General features: G+C 45.1%; 1 protein-coding gene across 1 annotated transcript in view; it reads left to right on the forward strand.

The window, feature by feature from the left end:
* LOC147097721 (complement C3-like) overlaps positions 1 to 18,286 on the forward strand; it is a 159,904-nt gene that overhangs the window by 66,099 nt on the left and 75,519 nt on the right. The window contains exons 19-22 of the mRNA XM_085971754.1: positions 2,598 to 2,683; positions 7,206 to 7,345; positions 9,594 to 9,806; positions 10,088 to 10,142. Coding sequence (XP_085827880.1) covers positions 2,598 to 2,683; positions 7,206 to 7,345; positions 9,594 to 9,806; positions 10,088 to 10,142 — 494 coding nt within the window. The remainder of the gene's footprint in view (positions 1 to 2,597; positions 2,684 to 7,205; positions 7,346 to 9,593; positions 9,807 to 10,087; positions 10,143 to 18,286) is intronic.

Genomic DNA, 18,286 nt, shown 5'->3' on the forward strand with positions numbered 1-18,286 from the left:
CTGTGACGAAACTGAAGGCTAGAGAATTGCCAGCATTGTTCAGCTGGAGATATTGGTCCAGAAGTTCGGGTCGGAGGCTTCCCGCGGGTGCAAGCCCCCGACCTGCACTTACCTAGCGCGCCGGCCGTTGTGCTGAGGGCCCGCGTGGGATTCCGATCCTGGGCCTCCTCCAACTGCCGGCACGCAGTGCTTGCGTATCCCAGGGGCGCAATTAGTTCGAAGCGTCCCCTGGGATCACGTGGGCCATGGAGAGCCAATCGGAGCAGGGAATGCTTCATTCATAAGTTTGACACCTGTCAAACCTATAAATACTATAAGCCCCAAAACATCACTAAATCTTCAAATAAAAAAAATCAAAAATCCCATTTTTAAAATAAACTATAAATTACATGAAATAACTATTTTAAACAATAATTTAAATTTTTGAAAAAATTAATTACATTTTCTAACGGGGCTAAAAATAAAATGACCTGCCTTTAAAGTATTAAAAAATAATAAACCTGTGGAAAAAATGTTTTAATTTTAATTAATTCAGCACTTACCTTGTAAAAAGCAGGCCATGCGACAGCTTTTTACATGTCTAACTTCTGGAGACTTACCTTCCCGGGAAAGCCTGCAAAAAAAACGTACGTTTGATGCGCACGCGCTGCCTCTCTTGCGCACGCATTTGACCTCTGAACCCCTTCTTTCAGGGGAACGGAAGTGCCGGTTTCCTGCGCATGCGCAGTGCATGCACGAAACCGGCACTTCCATTGGGATTACGGGTGAGTACCCCGTTCGTACTCACCCGTGGAGACCCGAAGTTCTGGGCCATGAATTAATGGACTTGCATCTGCATCTCCCACACATATATTAGATTTATTTGTGTTATATTTGTCAGATTTATGGATTCAGACGTTTACTATTTCTGATTGAATTAAAATTTCAAACAGTGATTATTCTCATAGCACTTGGTGCAGACTCAAGTGAGAGAAAGTAAAGTTTAAAAAGACATTTTTTGTAAAATTTTTACTTGATAAGCAATTAGATTTAAACGTTACTTCACTCAGGTTGTGTCTGTCTTAGGTGGCAATACTCCAAAGGAAATTGAGTAAATTAAAGACAATAGCAGCTGCTTAATGTGGGATTCGATAAGGCTTTCGATAAGGTCCCACATAAGAGATTAGCATGTAAAGTTAAGGCACATGGGATTGGGGGCAAGGTACTGACTTGGATAGAGAACAGGTTGGCAGACAGGAAGCAACGAGTTGGAATAAACGGGTCTTTTTCCGAGTGGCAGGCAGTGACTAGTGGGGTACTGCAGGGATCGGTGCTAGGACCCCAGCTATTCACAATATATATTAATGATCTAGACGAGGGAACTAGATGTAATATCTCCAAGTTTGCAGACGACACAAAGCTGGGTGGGCGTGTGTGCTGTGAGGAGGATGCCGAGAAACTCCAATATGATTTGGACAGGTTGGGTGATTGGGCAGATGCAAGGCAGATGCAGTATAATGTGGATAAATGCGAGGTTATCCATTTTGGTGTCAAAAACAGGAAGGTAGATTATTATCTGAATGGCAATAGATTGGGAAAAGGGGAAGTGCAACGAGACCTGGGTATCCTTGTGTACCAGTCACTGAAGGTAAGCATGCAGGTGCAGCAGGCGGTTAAGAAGGCAAATGGTATGTTGGCCTTCATAGCGAGAGGGTTTGAGTACAGGAACAAGGATGTCTTGCTGCAGTTGTACAGGGCCTTGGTGTGACCACACCTTGAGTATTGTGTGCGGTTTTGGTCGCCTTATCTGAGGAAGGATGTTCTTGCTATGGAGGAAGTGCAGCAAAGATTCACCAGATTGATACCTGGGATGGCAGGAATGACGTATGAGGAGAGATTGGGTCGATTGGGCTTATACTCGCTGGAGTTTAGAAGAATGAGAGGGGATCTCATTGAAACTTATAAAATTCTAACAGGACTAGACAGACTAGATGCAGGAAGGATGTTCCCGATGGCGGGGGAGTCCAGAACCAGGGGTCACAGTCTAAGGATAAGGGGTAAGCCATTTAGGACAGAGATGAGGAGGAATTGCTTCACCCAGAGAGTGGTGAACCTGTGGAATTCTCTACCACACAAGGCAGTGGAGGCCAATTCATTAAATATATTCAAGAAGGAGTTAGATATATTTCTTAAGGCTAAAGGGATCAAGGGATATGGGAAGAAGGCAGGGACAGGGTACTGAGTTTGGATGATCAGCCATGATCTCATTGAATGGCGGAGCAGGTTCGAGGGGCCGAATGGCCTACTCCTGCTCCTATCTTCTATGGTTTTATGTTTCCCTTTGCTCACATTAATAGTAGGATTCCGCTAAGCAAAGCACCTGAAGTATTTGGATTACTTATAAATGGTTTCCATGACTCTTAAATCTATGATACAGTTAACTTCCTGAATAGGCAAGAGTCAAGTACAGGGTAGCAATCTACAGAAAAATAAGACTATTCGGTGTAACTTGTCCAATAGATGATTTCACAAAGAAAATAAGGGTTTTACAGAACAAAAATAAGATGTTAATAGTATCAAGATGTGTTCAATGGAAGAACATTTTTCTTTTTCTTAAGCCTTGCGACAATGGAGATACCTGGTTACCTTAAAGACTCAATCACTACTTGGGAAATACAAGCCGTCAGTGTGTCTTCAGATAAAGGTAAGACTATTTTGGATTATTAGATTGTATGTTGAAACCAATAATTACTCAAGCAAATTAAAGGATTCCAATATGCAGTAATCAAAAGTTAGTATTTTATGCCTTTTCATAACTAGAATTTGTGAGCTCAATGTATAGGAGGATGTGGAACTGTCAGCACAGCAATAATAGAAGGGAATAGTGCCCGCTAGTTTCTTTTTAAACCAGAGTGTGTGGATGTAATGACCATTGACAAGAATATTGCAGTGCAGCTGGGAGCGGGTAGTTTGGGAGAACAGAGGACATAGAGGACACAAGGCTCGTATTGTGCTTCCTTCTGAAGCTCAGTATCAGAATCTCTTGTAGTGTGTGTATCTGTGCTGGTGTCTGATGCAAGTGAGCATGGCGAGAGACAGTTGGTGCTTTACTGAGCTCCTACTATTTATATAACACTAGGGTAGCTCACAAGAAGAGAACTATTTCATGTCAGAGGATCCATCCGCCATGTGTTCTATGCTGGGACCACTGGTTGTGTCCAAGTTTAGTATTTAAACATTAAAGCAGTGAGGATTGAACCAGGTCAGTTCCTTCCTGTAGTACATTCTCTTCCCATCATTGCATCTATAATGTAATTTCTCTGCTATTTTCAGTTTTACTATTCTTGCTATGTTTCTCTGTGACAGCAGGATTTTGAGCATATACCTTTAACAACTATTACTTTCATCCATTTATGTCCTGTGCTGCTCTTTTATAGCAATATTGCTACCTTACCTTTCTGCTATTCCTTCCAGACCTTTAGCTGGTTTCTTAGAGCTGTTGAAACAATTTTGATTCTTGATTTCCAGTCAGGCTTTTTGCCTCCCTTTCGTTGTTGGGGGCCATCTTCCTCCAGCTAAAATCTATCTACATTGCTCCATTAGAGTTCTTATTAGGGCATGCAGAATCTTTCTCTCCTCCTAACATTTTATTATTTCCTTTTTGATCCATTATTGATTTTATTCTGTTGTTTTGTCTAAAACACGTTACTGAGAATTGGGCTAGAATTTCCCAGGGCCATGGAGGCAGGAAGGGAGGCGTGTGGGGTGTTAAAATCACGAAATCGGGGGGCACGAACCCATCCCTCCCCCAACCCGCCTCCATGCTCGTTTCCCAGGAGGCGGGTACCCGACCTGTGCTGGGAGCCGCCTCCCCGAGGCGGGAAGGGAATTAGTGCCAATTAACTGCCTGTTAACAGGTAGTTAACAGGCAGTTTTTAGCCTAATCCCTATTTTCATTCTTGAAGTGTGGGATTCCCGACGGCTCCAAACCACGCCAAGTTAGCGAGGCGGGCTGTCGGGCTGAAGTGCTTGGAGGGGTCGAGATGTCCGGTGTTCAGGTGAGTGATGGGCGCATGAGTGCAGAGGTAACTGTGTTGGGTGTGTTTAAAGTGTTTAAAGAAGTTTTACTTACCTTTACAGCCTTCCTTCAATCAGGTCTCGGGAGTCCCTCATCTCACCGGCACAGAAAGCAGAATGGCCGCGATCTGTCAAAAGTTGCAGCACTCAGCTGGGGTGTCTAGAACTAGGGGGGTCATAGTCTCAGAATAAGGGGTCGGCCATTTAGGACTCAGATGAGGAGAAATTTATTCACTCAGAGTTGTGAGTCTTTGGAATTCTCTACCCCAGAGGGCTGTGGATGCTTAGTCGTTGAGTATATTCAAGACACAGCAAGGGGAAAGATCCTCTCAACATCTACCCTGTCAGGCCCCTTAAGAATTTTATACGTTTCAATGCGATCACCTCTCATTCTTCTAAACTCAAGGGAATATAGGCCCAGTCTACTCAATCTCTCCTCATAGGACAATCCCCCCATCCCAGGAATCAGTCTAGTGAACCGTTGTTCCACTCACTCTGGCAAGTATATGCTTCCTTAGGTGCTCCTCTGATTATGAGGACCAGGATGAGAGGGCATAAATGTTTCCCGTCCCCTTGCTATAGATTTCATTAGGCAACAAGCTTACATGCACACAGTCGAAGTGGCCTGAAATTATTCCATTCATGTCACACTGCAGATGGGTGTCAGCTTGGAACAGTCACAAGGTCAGTAGATGTGCAAAATCTTATCCCATACCTACAATAGCAAAGTTGTTGCATTTGAATGTCAGCCATGTTTCAGGGGCGCTTTTAAAGTGCTTGACCAATGCCTACAAATCATGTCCCCTAGCAACTCGTCTCCTTGAACCTGGCCTGGTTCTGACAAGTCGGGAAACAGGAGCCAGAAGCACAAAAATGGGAAACCACTATCAAAATAGGATTAGCTGGCAGTTAACAGGCTGTTAACTGCTTTAACTACCTGTCCCAGCGGTTCCAGTCGGGTCAGTTTGGGAGCAGCTAAACAGACTCTCACGGAAATCGGGTGGGGGCGGGATGGAGGCGGGTTGGGTGTCTGAAGCCATTTTTCTGATTTTCGCTACAGACCCGCCTCCAAACCCGCCTCCTCAGGGCTATTAAAATCAAGCCCATTGCCTCTATTTATAAATCCAAGGATCCCAACTGCTTTTTTTTACTAGTCTTATCAACATCCTGCTTAATCATATTCTTTCTTTAGCCAGGCTTCAGATCTCCTGGTGGGGCTTGCGAAAGATACTATCAATGCCTTTTACTATGGAATCCTGTACTACTATAGTGTTCCCCTTAATCTTATCTGTTTTCTGTGCCCCTGAGCAAAGGTGGCAGCCCTGTGTTATTGGCTTGTTTGTGGTTACTATCCTCTGCAGCTGCAATCTTGTCCACATTCAGTACTGAGAATCTGTTGGACAACTCTAGTTCCACAGGTTCCCTCTGATCTATTTAACAAGCCCTAGGAGCTGCCACCCATTTCCCCCTGACTGCTGCACTATCTTTCTCTATTTGGAGGGTGATGGCCTCACTGATCCTTTACCTTTGCATATCGTGTAGCATAGTTAGTTGGTACTTGTGCTTGGCAATTTGTTTCTTGAGGGCCTTGCCAGTCAACGATTCATACATTTGTACTGCCCTGGATATTTTGGGGATACACGATGGCTGATGTCATATAATTATGGCCCAGAAATTCGGGTCTCCACGGGTGAGTACGCAAGGGGTACTCACCCGTAATCCCAATGGAAGTGCCGGTTTCCTGCAAGCACTGCGCATGCGCGGGAAACCGGCACTTCCATTCCCCTGAAAGAAGGGGTTCACAGGTCGAACACGTGTGCAGGAGAGGCAGCGCGTGCGCATCGAACTTACGTTTTTTTTGCAGGTTTTCCCGGGAAGGTAAGTCTCCAGAAGTTAGACATGTAAAAAGCAGTCGCAAGGCCTGCTTTTTACAAGGTAAGTGGTGAATTAATTAAAATTAAAACGTTTTTTCCACAGGTTTATTATTTTTAGATACTTTAAAGAAAGGTAAGTTTATTTTTAGCCCCGTTAGAAAATGTAATACATTTTTTCAAAAATTTAAATTATTGTTTAAAATAGTTATTTCATGTAATTTATAGTTTATTTTAAAAATGTGATTTTTAAAAATTTATTTGAAGATTATGATGTTTTGGGGCTTATAGTATTTATAGGTTTGACCTGTCAAACTTATGAATGAAGCATTCCCTGCTACCATTGGCTCTCCATGGCCCACACGATCCCAGGGGACGCATCGAACTAACTGCGCCCCTGGGATACCCAAGCACTGCGCGCCGGCAGTTGGAGGAGGCCCTGGATCGCAATTCCACGGGGGCTCACAGCTCAACGGCCGGCGCTAGGTAAGTGCAGGTCGGGGGCTTGCACCCGTGGGAAGCCAAGTGTCCACAACAGCCCTCTCAATTGTGATACATGGGAAAGAGTGTTTGGTCTTTACATTTATAGTATACTCTTACATAGAATAACTCCTCCTCACTCCTAACTACTTTACAGAAAAAACATCCTCGCTCCCTATGTCTCACTCCACTTTACTGCTTTTTTTCCCTTTCATAATCTTTCTAATTAGGACTTCACACGAATGTCGGATGAGTGTGGGTGGAGGTTGAAGGCATTGATTTGAAGAGAAGATTTTGGGGAGGTTTATTCAAAGTAAGGAGGGAGGTGACAAGGGGATGGGAGCTAGATCGGGATTTCCAGAGCATAGCCTGAACAAGTAGCTACTAGTGATAATGTGGAGGACAAGTGCATGCCAGGATATATACAGTCTCAATGACCATCTAAAAGAAAAAAATGGCTGCTTCAAACTAAAGCATCTCCAGTTTGGAGTAGAGATTTAAAAAATTGTGAGAGGACTTTAGAAGAATACAAGATTTTTTAAAACAACAATGAAAGCAACAGTCACACTTACAGACATGCAATTTCATATGCATGGAAATGATAATAGTCCATTCAAACGTCAAGATAAACTTGGGGAGAAAGATGAAATTAAAAAATTTGGTGATTGTCATTTTATGTTCACTCTTTTCAGCTTTGAAAGCAATTCTGTTTCTTGATGCAGTGCAAAATGAACAGGTCAGCTTTTTAAAATAAAGATTGTGACGCCTTTTCTGAATTCTAACTGTGCCTTCATCCAGGAATATGTGTTGCTGAGCCTTATGAGCTAACAGTGCGGAAAGAGTTTTTCATTGACCTTCGAATTCCATATTCTGTTGTCCGCAATGAACAAGTGGAAATTAGAGCAATTCTGTACAATTATGAAGACGACGAAATTAAAGTAAGTTTGGCAATGTATTTATCTCACCAATGTATCCTTACTTACCTTCTTCACATGGAGAAGTACTTAAAGATAATGACCCCCAAAATTTTCTCGGAGTTTGAGGTCTTCAGCCATAACTTCACTGGGAGACCAGTGTCGTCTTCTTCTTCTTAGGCAGTCCCTCGGAACCGAGGATGACTTGCTTCCACATTAAAAATGAGCTCGCATGTGACTGATGAGTCCAATGCGGGGACCTACGGTCTCTGTCACAGGTGGGGCAGACGGTGGTTGAAGGGGCGGGTGGGTGGGGCGCTTGGGTTGACGTGCGCTCCTTCCGCTGTTTGCGCTCGGCTTCCGCTTGCTCCCGGCAAAGAGACTCGAGGTGTTCGGTGCCTTCCCGGATGCTTCTCCTCCACTTTGTGCGGTCTTGGGCCAGGGATTCCCAGGTGTCGGTGGGGATGTTACACTTTTTCAAGGTGGCTTTGAGGGTGTCCTTGAAGCGTTTCCTCTGCCCACCGGGGGCTCTTTTGCCGTGCCGGAGCTCCGAGTAGAGCGCTTGTTTTGGGAGTCTCGTATCGGGCATGCGGACAATGTGACCCGTCCATCGGAGCTGATTGAGCGTGGTCAGAGCTTCGATGCTGGGGATGTTGGCCTGAACAAGAACACTGACGTTGGTGCACCTATCCTGCCAATGGATTTGCAGGATTTTGCGGAGGCAATCACCTTTGGGGATTACCAGTGTAATCCCCAAAGGAACGGCGGAGTCCTAGTTAAGTCAGGTCTCTGCCATTTCTGCCTTGTAAGTGGTGGAACATCCTAATCGGGTAATCAACAATAAATTGGATTTATATAGCATCTTTAAGAAAGAAAAATGTCCCAAGGTGTATCATAGAAGTGTTCTCGGACAAAGATGGATGCCACTTTAAAGAAGGCGAGATTAGTTGAGTTTTAAAGCGTGTCAAAGGAGAAGAGGCGAAAAGGTGAAAGTCACCGCTGCAGGACTCGGGTGCTGGTTGCCTGGGGAAGTTTTACTACTTTCAAGGCTCTATATAAATATAAGTTGTTGTTGAAAATTGTTCATTTGCCAAACGCACCGCATGTTTTTTCAAGCAGCTCATAGGCTGCTCCTTCGTCTGTTAGCAGCAGGCCTTTACGGCCATTGCAATTAGTTTCTCACCCCAGTCTGACTCCGAGATTCGCCCTCTGCACCATGCATCATTCTATTGCTAAGGTGACGCTGCGTGTAAGGCCACAAAGTTTAAACGTATACTCAAAGTCAATGACAGTTTCATCGTTGTTTGTTCGAGGAACATTGCCGATTGAAAATAGTTTTGTCGGTTTCAGGTTGCAGATCAGAAGTGCACTATTGAAACAAATGAGTCAGGAGTGTTGCGACTACAATTTTTAATGGCCCAGAAATTTGGGTCGGGGGCTTCCCGCGGGTGTAAGCCCCCGACCTGCACTTACCTAGTGTGCCAGCCGTTGAGCTGTGGGCCCACGTGGGATTCCGATCCTGGGCCTCCTCCAACTGCCAGCGCGCAGTGCTTGCATATCCCAGGGGCGCAGTTAGTTCGATGCGTCCCCTGGGATCATGTGGGCCATGGAGAGCCAATGGTAGCAGGGAATGCTTCATTCATAAGTTTGACAGGAAGAGCTGTCAAACCTATAAATACTATAAGCCCCAAAACATTACTAAAACTTCAAATACACTTTTTTTTAAATCACATTTTAAAAATAACTATAAATTACATGAAATAACTATTTTAAACAATAATTTAAATTTTTGAAAAAATTAATTACATTTTCTAACGGGGCTAAAAATAAACTTACCTTTCTTTAAAGTATTTAAAAATAATAAACCTGTGGAAAAAATGTTTTAATTTTAATTAATTCACCACTTACCTTGTTAAAAGCAGGCCTTGCGCCTGCTTTTTTAAAAGTGTAACTGCTGGAGACTTACCCTCCCGGAAAAACCCGGAAAAAAACCGTAAGTTCGATGCGCACGCGCTGCCTCTCCGGCGCACGCGTTCGTCCTGTGAACCCCTTCTTTCAGGGGTACGGAAGTGCCGGTTTCCCGCACACACGCAGTGCATGCACGAAACCGGCGCTTTCGTTGGGCCTACGCGTGAGTACCCAGTGCGTACTCACCCGTGGGGACCCGAATTTCTGGGCCAATGTAGTTGTATGTTATTACATATAAATTCTTTGCATAAATAATTCCACCTTTTAATAATTCTTTATAATTTAATTGCATTTTAAATTCTAGGTACGTGTAGAGTTTCCTTACAATGAGAATATATGCAGCAGTGCAAAACCGACTGCAAGATTCAGACAAACAGTTCTTATTCCTGGAAAATCATCCACTGCAGTGCCTTTTGTCATAGTTCCATTGAAAGCCGGAGAAGTAGAAATTGAAGTCAAGGCCTCGGTCTATGACAGACTTGTTACCGATGGTGTGATAAAATCCCTTCTAGTGGTGGTAAGTACAGTATAATGAAACTTCCAGGCGTTCATAACTGCTCTAATTAAGTGATTGTCATAAATGAGCTTATCCTAGACTTGAATTTCTCAATTGGGATTGAATCTCTGAAACAGAAATTTCAGTTGTTAGGAATCTAAAAGATTTCGGTAGCAGACACCGAACTCAAGATGCAAACGCTAACATCTGATAGAAATCATGTCAAATTATAAATTATGATAAATCTAGACCTATTAGAAACCAGACTCTAGCATACTCATTGTATTCTGTTTTTTTTGTAGCCAGAGGGAAAAAAAATCGAACGTCCAGTGAAATCTTTCATTTTGGATCCCAAAGGTTAGATCCTTTTTCACCATTAACACTTTTATAACAAGTGGTTGTCAAAACATCATTAATGCTATTTTAGTTTGGTTTACACAGCAACAACAACTTGCCTTTATAAAGCGCCTTTAATGTAGTAAAACTCCCAAGGTGCTTCACAGGAGCGTTATCAAACAAAATTTTACACCGAGCCATATAAGGAGATCTAAGGACAGGTGGTGGGTTTTAAGGAGCGCCTTAAAGGAGGAGAGAGAGGAGGAGGGGGTTTAGGGAGGGAATTCCAGAGCTTAGGGCCCAGGCAGCTGAAGGCACGGCCGCCAATGGTGGAGCGATAAAAATCGGGGATGCTCAAGAGGGCAGAATTGGAGGAACATAAGAACATAAGAACATAAGAAATAGGAGCAGGAGTAGGCCAATCGGCCCCTCGAGCCCGCTCCACCATTCAATAAGATCATGGCTGATCTGATCCTAACCTCAAATCTTCTATCACTCTCCATCCACCCGAACCCATGTGATCTCCCGGGAGAGGCGAAAAACTAGATAAAAAACCCAATGGCCAATTTGGGAGAAAAAAATCTGGGAAATTCCTCTCCGACCCATCCAGGCGATCGAAACTCGTCCAGGAGATCACTCTGTCCCTATATTTTCTACAGTACTTACCTTCTGTAAAGGCGATCTCCACCCCAGCCAGGAAAAGGAATAAAACCATCTCCTGAAATCTAACACAGAATTAGAACACTGTAGGAGCAGAACCAGGGTACACGGCCCCTGGGCCCACTCCACTACCGACAGGGCCATAACCATTCCGAACCTAGACTCATGTCCAATTTCCTGCCCGCTCCCCGTAACCCTTAATTCCCTTTACTTCTAGGAAACTATCTATTTCTGTTTTAAATTTATTTAATGATGTAGCTTCCACAGCTTTCTGGGGCAGCAAATTCCACAAACCTACCACCCTCTGAGTGAAGAAGTTTCTCCTCATCTCAGTTTTGAAAGAGCAGCCCCTTATTCTAAGATTATGCCCCCTAGTTCTAGTTTCACCCAAATTCCTGCCCGTTCCCCGTAACCCTTAATTCCCATTACTTCTAGGAAACTGTCTATTTCTGTTTTAAATTTATGTAATGATGCAGCTTCTACAGCTTTTTGGGGCAGCATATTCCATGGACCTACCACCCTCTGAGTGAAGTAGTTCCTCCTCATCTCAGTTTTGAAAGAGCAGCCCCTTATTCTAAGACTATGCCCCCTAGTTCTAGTTTCACCCATCATCGGGAACATCTTCCCCGCATCCACCCTATCCAACCCCTTCACAATCTTATATGTTTCAATAAGATCGCCTCTCATTCTTCTGAACTCCAATGAGTAGAGTCCCAATCTACTCAACCTCTCCTCATATGACCACCCCCTCATCCCCGGGATTAACCGAGTGAACCTTCGTTGTACTGACTCGAGAGCAAGTATGTCTTTTCTTAAGTATGGACACCAAAATTGTATGCAGTATTCCAGGTGCGGTCTCACCAATACCTTGTACAACTGCAGCAACACCTCCCTGTTTTTATATTCTATCCCCCTAGCAATAAAAGCCAACATTCCATTGGCCTTCTTGATCACTTGCTGCACCTGCATACTAACTTTTTGAGTTTCGTGCACCAGGACCCCCAGATCCCTTTGTACTACAGTACTTTCCAGTTTCTTGCCATTAAGATAATAACTTGCTCTATGATTTTTTCTGCCAAAGTGCATAACCTCACACTTTCCAGTATTGTATTCCATCTGCCAAATCTCTGCCCACTTACTTAGCCTGTCTATGTCCCTTTGCAGGTTTTTTATGTCCTCCTCACTCACTACTTTCCGTCCCATCTTTGTATCATCTGCAAACTTTGATATGTTACACTCGGTCCCCTCCTCCAAATCGTTAATATAGATTGTAAAGAGTTGGGGACCCAGCACTGACCCCTGCGGAACACCACTAGTTACTGGTTGCCAGTCTGAGAACGAACCATTTATCCCAACTCTCTGCTTTCTGTTAGAGAGCCAATCCTCCTCCCACGCCAGAATATTACCCCCAATCCCGTGATTTTTTATCTTAAGCAATAATCTTTTGTGTGGCACCTTGTCAAATGCCTTTTGGAAGTCTAAATACACTACGTCCACTGGTTCTCCTTTATCCACCCTGTATGTTACTTCCTCAAAGAACTCAAGCAAATTTGTCAAACATGACTTCCCCTTCATGAAACCATGCTGAGTTTGTCCTATTAAATTATGTTTATCCAAATGTCCCGTTACTGTCTGCTTAATAATGGACTCTAACATTTTACCAACCACAGATGTTAGGCTAACAGGTCTATAGTTTCCAGCCTTCTGCCTACTACCCTTTTTAAATAAGGGTGTTACATTAGCAGTTTTCCAATCTGCCGGGACCTTTGCTGAGTCCAGGGAGTTTTGGAAAATTATTACCAATGCATCCACAATCCCTACCGTCACTTCCCTCAAGACCCTAGGATGCAAGCCATCAGGTCCAGGGGATTTATCCACCTTGAGTCACATTATTTTACCAAGTACCACTTCCTTAGTGATTTTAATCGTATTTAGCTCCTCCCCCCCTAGAGCCCCCTGTTTGTCCAGTGTTGGGATATTCTTAGTGTCCTCTACCGTAAAGACTGATACAAAATAATTGTTCAGTGTTTTTGCCATCTCCATGTTTCCCACCATTAATTTCCCGGTCTCATCCTCTAAGGGACCAACATTTACTTTAGCCACCCTTTTTCTTTTTATATAACTATAGAAACTTTTGCTGTCTGTTTTTATATTTTTTGCTAATTTACTTTCATAATCTATCTTCCCTTTCTTAATCAATCTTTTAGTTATTTTTTGCTGTCTTTTAAAGACTTCCCAATCTTCTATCCTCCCACTAGATTTGGCTACCTTATATGCCCTTGTTTTTAGTCGGATACTATCCTTAATTACTTTACTTAGCCACGGATGGCTATCTTTTCTTTTACACCCTTTTTTCCTCAGTGGAATATATATTTTTTGGAAGTTGTAAAATAACTCCTTAAATGTACACCACTGATCATGTACCGTCTTACCCTTTAATCTATTTTCCCAGTCCACTCTAATCAATTCCACTCCCATACCTTCATAGTCTCCTTTACTGAAGCTCAGCACGCTTGTTTGAGACCCAACCTTCTCACCCTCTAATTGAATATGGAATTCAACCATGTTATGGTCACTCATTCCAAGGGGATCCTTTACTAGGACATTTTTTAATTAATCCTGTCTCATTACACAGGACCAAATCTAAGGTTGCTTGCCCCCTGGTCGGTTCAGTTACATACTGCTCAAGAAACCCATCCCTAATACATTCAATGAACTCATCCTCAAGGCTGCTCTGCCCAATTTGATTTGTCCAGTTAATATGATAATTAAAATCCCCCATAATTATAGCTGTTCCCTTATTACAAGCCTCAACTATTTCCTGAATAATACTCCGTCCAACAGAGTTGCAACTGTTCGGAGGCCTATAGACTATGCCCACTAGTGTTTTTTTCCCCTTATTATTCCTTATCTCCACCCAAACTGTTTTACTATCCTGCTCCTTTGACCCAATATCATTTATCTGTATTATAGTGATTCCTTCCTTTATTAACATAGCCACCCGACCTCCCCTCCCTTCCTGCCTGTCCTTCCTGATTGTTAAATAACCTGTTATGTTTAATTCCCAGTCATGGTCACCCTGCAGCCATGTTTCTGTAATGGCCACAAGATCATACCCATATGTCGTTATTTGTGCCGTTAACTCATTCATTTTGTTACGAATGCTACGTGCATTCAGATAAAGAACTTTCAAATATGTTTTGTAACACTTAGTTCCTGTTTTTCCCCCTTTTAGTACTTTACTTTTTACTCCATACCTTCAGTCCCTTCCTGACACGTTCTGTTTTTTAATTCCCCCACTGCTACCTTAGTCTATGACCTTCTCCGTTGTCATTTCTATTATTTGCTCTCTAGAAACCTCCCCCCCACTAATTAGTTTAAAGCCCTCTCTACAGCCCTAGTTATATGATTCGCCAGGACTCTAGTCCCAGCACTGGCCAAGTGGAGTCCGTCCCAACGGAACAGCTCCCTCCTGTCCCAGTACTGATGCCAGTGTCCCAAGAAGCAAAACCCATTTCTCCCACACCAGTCTTTGAACCACGCATTTAACTCTTTAATTTTATTTATCCTAGCCAAATTCGCTCGTGGCTCAGGTAATAACCCAGAGATTATTACCCTTGAGGTTCTGTTTTTTAATTTGACCCCTAGCTGCTCATACTCCTTTAACAGAACCGTCTTCCTTGTCCTAGCTACGTCGTTTGTACCAACTTGGACCACGACAACTGGATCCTCCCCCTCCCACTCCAAGTTTCTTTCCAGCCCAGAAGAGATGTCCTTAACCCTGGCACCGGGCAGGCAACACAGCCTTCGGGACTCCCGCTCTTGACTGCAGAGAACCCTATCTATCCCCCTAATACTATCCCCTACCACTACAACATTTTTTTTTACTCCCTCCACTTGAATGGCCCCCTGTACCATGGTGCTGTGGCCAGGTTGCTCATCCTCCCTGCAGTCCCCGCTCCCACCCTCACAGGGAGTAAGAACCTCGATCCTGCTTGACAAGAGCAAGGGCTGCGTCTCCTTCAACACTACATCCTGGATCCTTGTACCTTCCTCACTTGTAGTCACACCGTCCTGTCCCTGACCATGGACTACATCTGCAGTAATTAATTTCATAGGTGTGACCACCTCCTGAAACATAGAGTCCAGGAACTTCTCCCCCTCCCTGATGTGTCGCAGTGTCTGAAGCTCGGTCTCAAGCTCTTTAACATGGAGCCTGAGTTCCTCTAGCAGCAAACACTTATCGCAAATATAATCACCGTGAGCCTCAATGGGGTCCACCAGCTCCCACATTTTGCAACAGTGACACATCACCTGTTCACCCATATCTATGTAATTAATTAAATTTATTATTATTAGTTATGAAGACCCTCTGCCCCTATATAGATGATACTATTACACCACTATTCAATAGGACTTACCAACTTAAAGGAATAAAAGAGAAGGAAGAAAACCAACCAACCAGCTGATCACCAACCTCCTCCTTGAATACTGTCTGTGGGGCCTGTTTGGTTGACTCGTCTTGCTGCTCTGCTTCCGCAGTGCTGTCTAAGCCTGGGAGTGGGGAACAAAACAGAACAAAAAACACAACCTCACCTCCCACTTGCCCGAACTCTCCCTCTTACCAAACTCTAGCAGCGCTCAATGCACAGCACTCCGTGCACAAGCACTAGTCCCGCCCCTTTTATACCCGGATTCTACTTCCGGTTTAAACTCCCCAACAGTTTAATATACACTTAAAAATTAAACTCACTTCAAATAATTAACTTTTTAACACACTAAAATTCACAAAATACACTTAAATGACTTTTCTCCCTCTTACCAAACTCTAGCAGCAATCAATGCACAGCACTCACTGTGCAGAAATCACTGCGGTTGTGGGGCTGAAGGAGGTTACAGAGATAGGGTGGGGCGAGGCCATGGAGGGATTTGAAAACAAGGAGAGAGTGTTAAAATCAAAGCAAGCACAGGGGTGATGAGTGAGCAAGGCTTGGTGGGAGTAAGGATACCGACAGCAGAATTTTGGACGAGCTGAAGTTTACGGAGGATACAAGGTTGTGAGGCTGGCCAGGTGAGCATTGCAATAGCAGTAGAGTAGCAATAGAGTCTAGAGGTAACAAAGAGGGTTTCAGCAGCAGATGAGTTGAGGCAGGGGCAAAGACAGGTGATGTTGCGGAGGTAAAAGTAGGTGGTCTTGGTGATAAAGAGGATATGGGGTCGGAAGCTTAGCTCAGTGTCAGATAGGATGCCAAGGTTGTGAACAGTCTGGTTCAGGTCCAGACAGTGGCCAGTGAGAGGGATGGAATTGGCAGCAGGTAAGATTAAAATACAGTTTTGTTTCCCTACCAAGAAGATAAATATCATGGATTAAACCGAGATAACACTTGCCGTTGTATACCCCCTGTTCTTCAAATGTAAGGGGTAAGGGTAGTTCCATGGTTTCGTGCTCCCAGTGGGGGAATAGTGCTCGTTGGGAGTACATCTCAGAATCTCGTGCACAGAAAATCAAGAAAAATCATGTGGAGTGCATGCCTGTCTGTGCTCCCAATGGGCAAGGCTCCCAACTGGGAGTGCAAAGTTAGAAAATTACCCCTTATGGTCTCACATTCGGGATGAATTGGCTTCTTTTAGAAGCATAAGGCTTTTTTTTTTGGGTTAACCACAAAGCTACCAGCAGATATCGGGTATCTTGGCAGATTGTCTGGAATGTTGTGTTTACTCTGTGAGAATAAGTATTTTCAATTGAAATGGGTCACCAGAATCATCTTATACTTGTATATGCCCAGACTATTTTTTATTTTCAAAGTAAACTGCAATAAACTTTTCATATTATCTTATATATATATTATTTTATATATATAAAGCAGTTGGTTTGTCTGTCTGTCTGCTTTTTTATGTCCGCTATACACTCAAAAGTTATACAGCGTACCTACACATATGTTATATCAAAAGAAAGGTTATGATCAGGGGAGTGTCATAGGCATATTTACTTTTTGGTCAGACAAAAATTGTTCTGACAGTAGACAAAAAAGTTCAAAAAACTTTCAAAAATCCGCTCATTAACGGTTGACCAATCCTACCGCTCATTAGCATTGAGTGACGTGATGGTTGACCAATCCTATGGGGTGGGCGGGGCCTAATCATTCAAACAGCCGTTAGTGCGGGAGCGGGAGCTGAGCGGTGGCCATTAAACACCTGCCGGGACTCAAGCTAAAAAAATGGTAATGGGGATTAAATGATATGAAATATAGATTTCCAGCAAAAAAAAAAGTTGGTTTTAAAAGAAAAAAAAATCCATTTGCAAAGGGGACTCAGGCTTTCCCCCCCCTCGGCGGTGGATGAGCTGCCTGCAGGCCTCAGGCCTCGAAGCCTTGGCCTCTCCTCGCCAGCCACGCCCGAGCTAGGCACCGCCCGTCCCGCTAGGCCCCGATTCCAAACCAGCGGCCCGTGATTGCCGCCATCTTGGTAAAGGCGGGCGGGGCGGGGAGGAGTCGTGCGTAGCCATCACCGCCATCTTGGTAAAGGCTGCGGGGCGGGAGACAGCGAGCGCGTGAACGTCGGGCGGCGGCCCGGAGCGGGACCTGAGCTAAGGTGAGTCGGGCTGGGCCTCACGTGCTAGGCCGCGCACGTGGGCCGGGCCCTGAGGCGCTGATCCGCACACGAGGGCTTCGGGTCACCGCGTCCGGGCTCTGAGGAAAGGGAGAGAGAGAGGGGAAGGAAAGGGGGAGAGAGAGAGGGGGAGGGAGGGAGAGAGAGGAAATCAGGGAGAGACGGGGAGGGAGAGGAGAGACGGGGGGAGGAGAGGAGGGGGGAGGGAGAGGAGGGGGTGGGGAGGGAGAGGAGAGGGGGAGGGAGAGGAGAGGGGGTAGTGACAGGAGAGGAGGGAGAGGAGAGGAGGGAGAGGAGAGGGGGGAGGGAGAGGAGAGGGGGGAGGGAGAGGAGAGGGGGGGAGGGAGAGGAGAGGGGGGAGGGAGAGGAGAGGGGGGAGGGAGAGAGGGAGGAGGGGGAGGGAGAGGAGGGGGGGGAACAGAGAGGGGGGGTGAGGGAGAGGAGAGAGGGAGAGGGGAGGGGGAGGGAGGGTGAGGGGAGGGGGAGGGAGGGAGTAGAGAGGAGGGAGAGGGGAGGGAGAGAGAGTAAAGCAGGGACAGGGGGAGGAGAGAGAGCGGGGAGGAGGGAGAGGAGAGGGGGAGGGAGGGAGGGAGAGGAGAGGGGGAGGGAGGGAGGGTGAGGAGAGGGGGAGGGAGGGAGGGAGAGGAGAGGGGGAGGGAGGGAGAGGAGAGGGGAGGGAGAGAGAGTAAAGCAGGGAGAGACAGGGGGAGGGAGAGAGAGAGGGTGAGGGAGGGAAAGAGTGAGGGGGTGGGTGAGGGAGAGGAGAGGGGGGAGGAGAGGGGGAGGGAGGGTGAGGAGAGGGGGGAGGGAGGAGTAGAGAGGAGGGAGGGAGAGGAGAGGGGGAGGGAGAGGGGAGGGAGAGAGAGTAAAGCAGGGACGGGGAGGGAGAGAGAGCG

The sequence above is a fragment of the Somniosus microcephalus genome, chromosome 31 (genome assembly GCF_052327205.1).
Source record: "Somniosus microcephalus isolate GS21.2 chromosome 31, FLI_Smic_1.0, whole genome shotgun sequence".
NCBI lineage: Eukaryota > Metazoa > Chordata > Chondrichthyes > Squaliformes > Somniosidae > Somniosus > Somniosus microcephalus.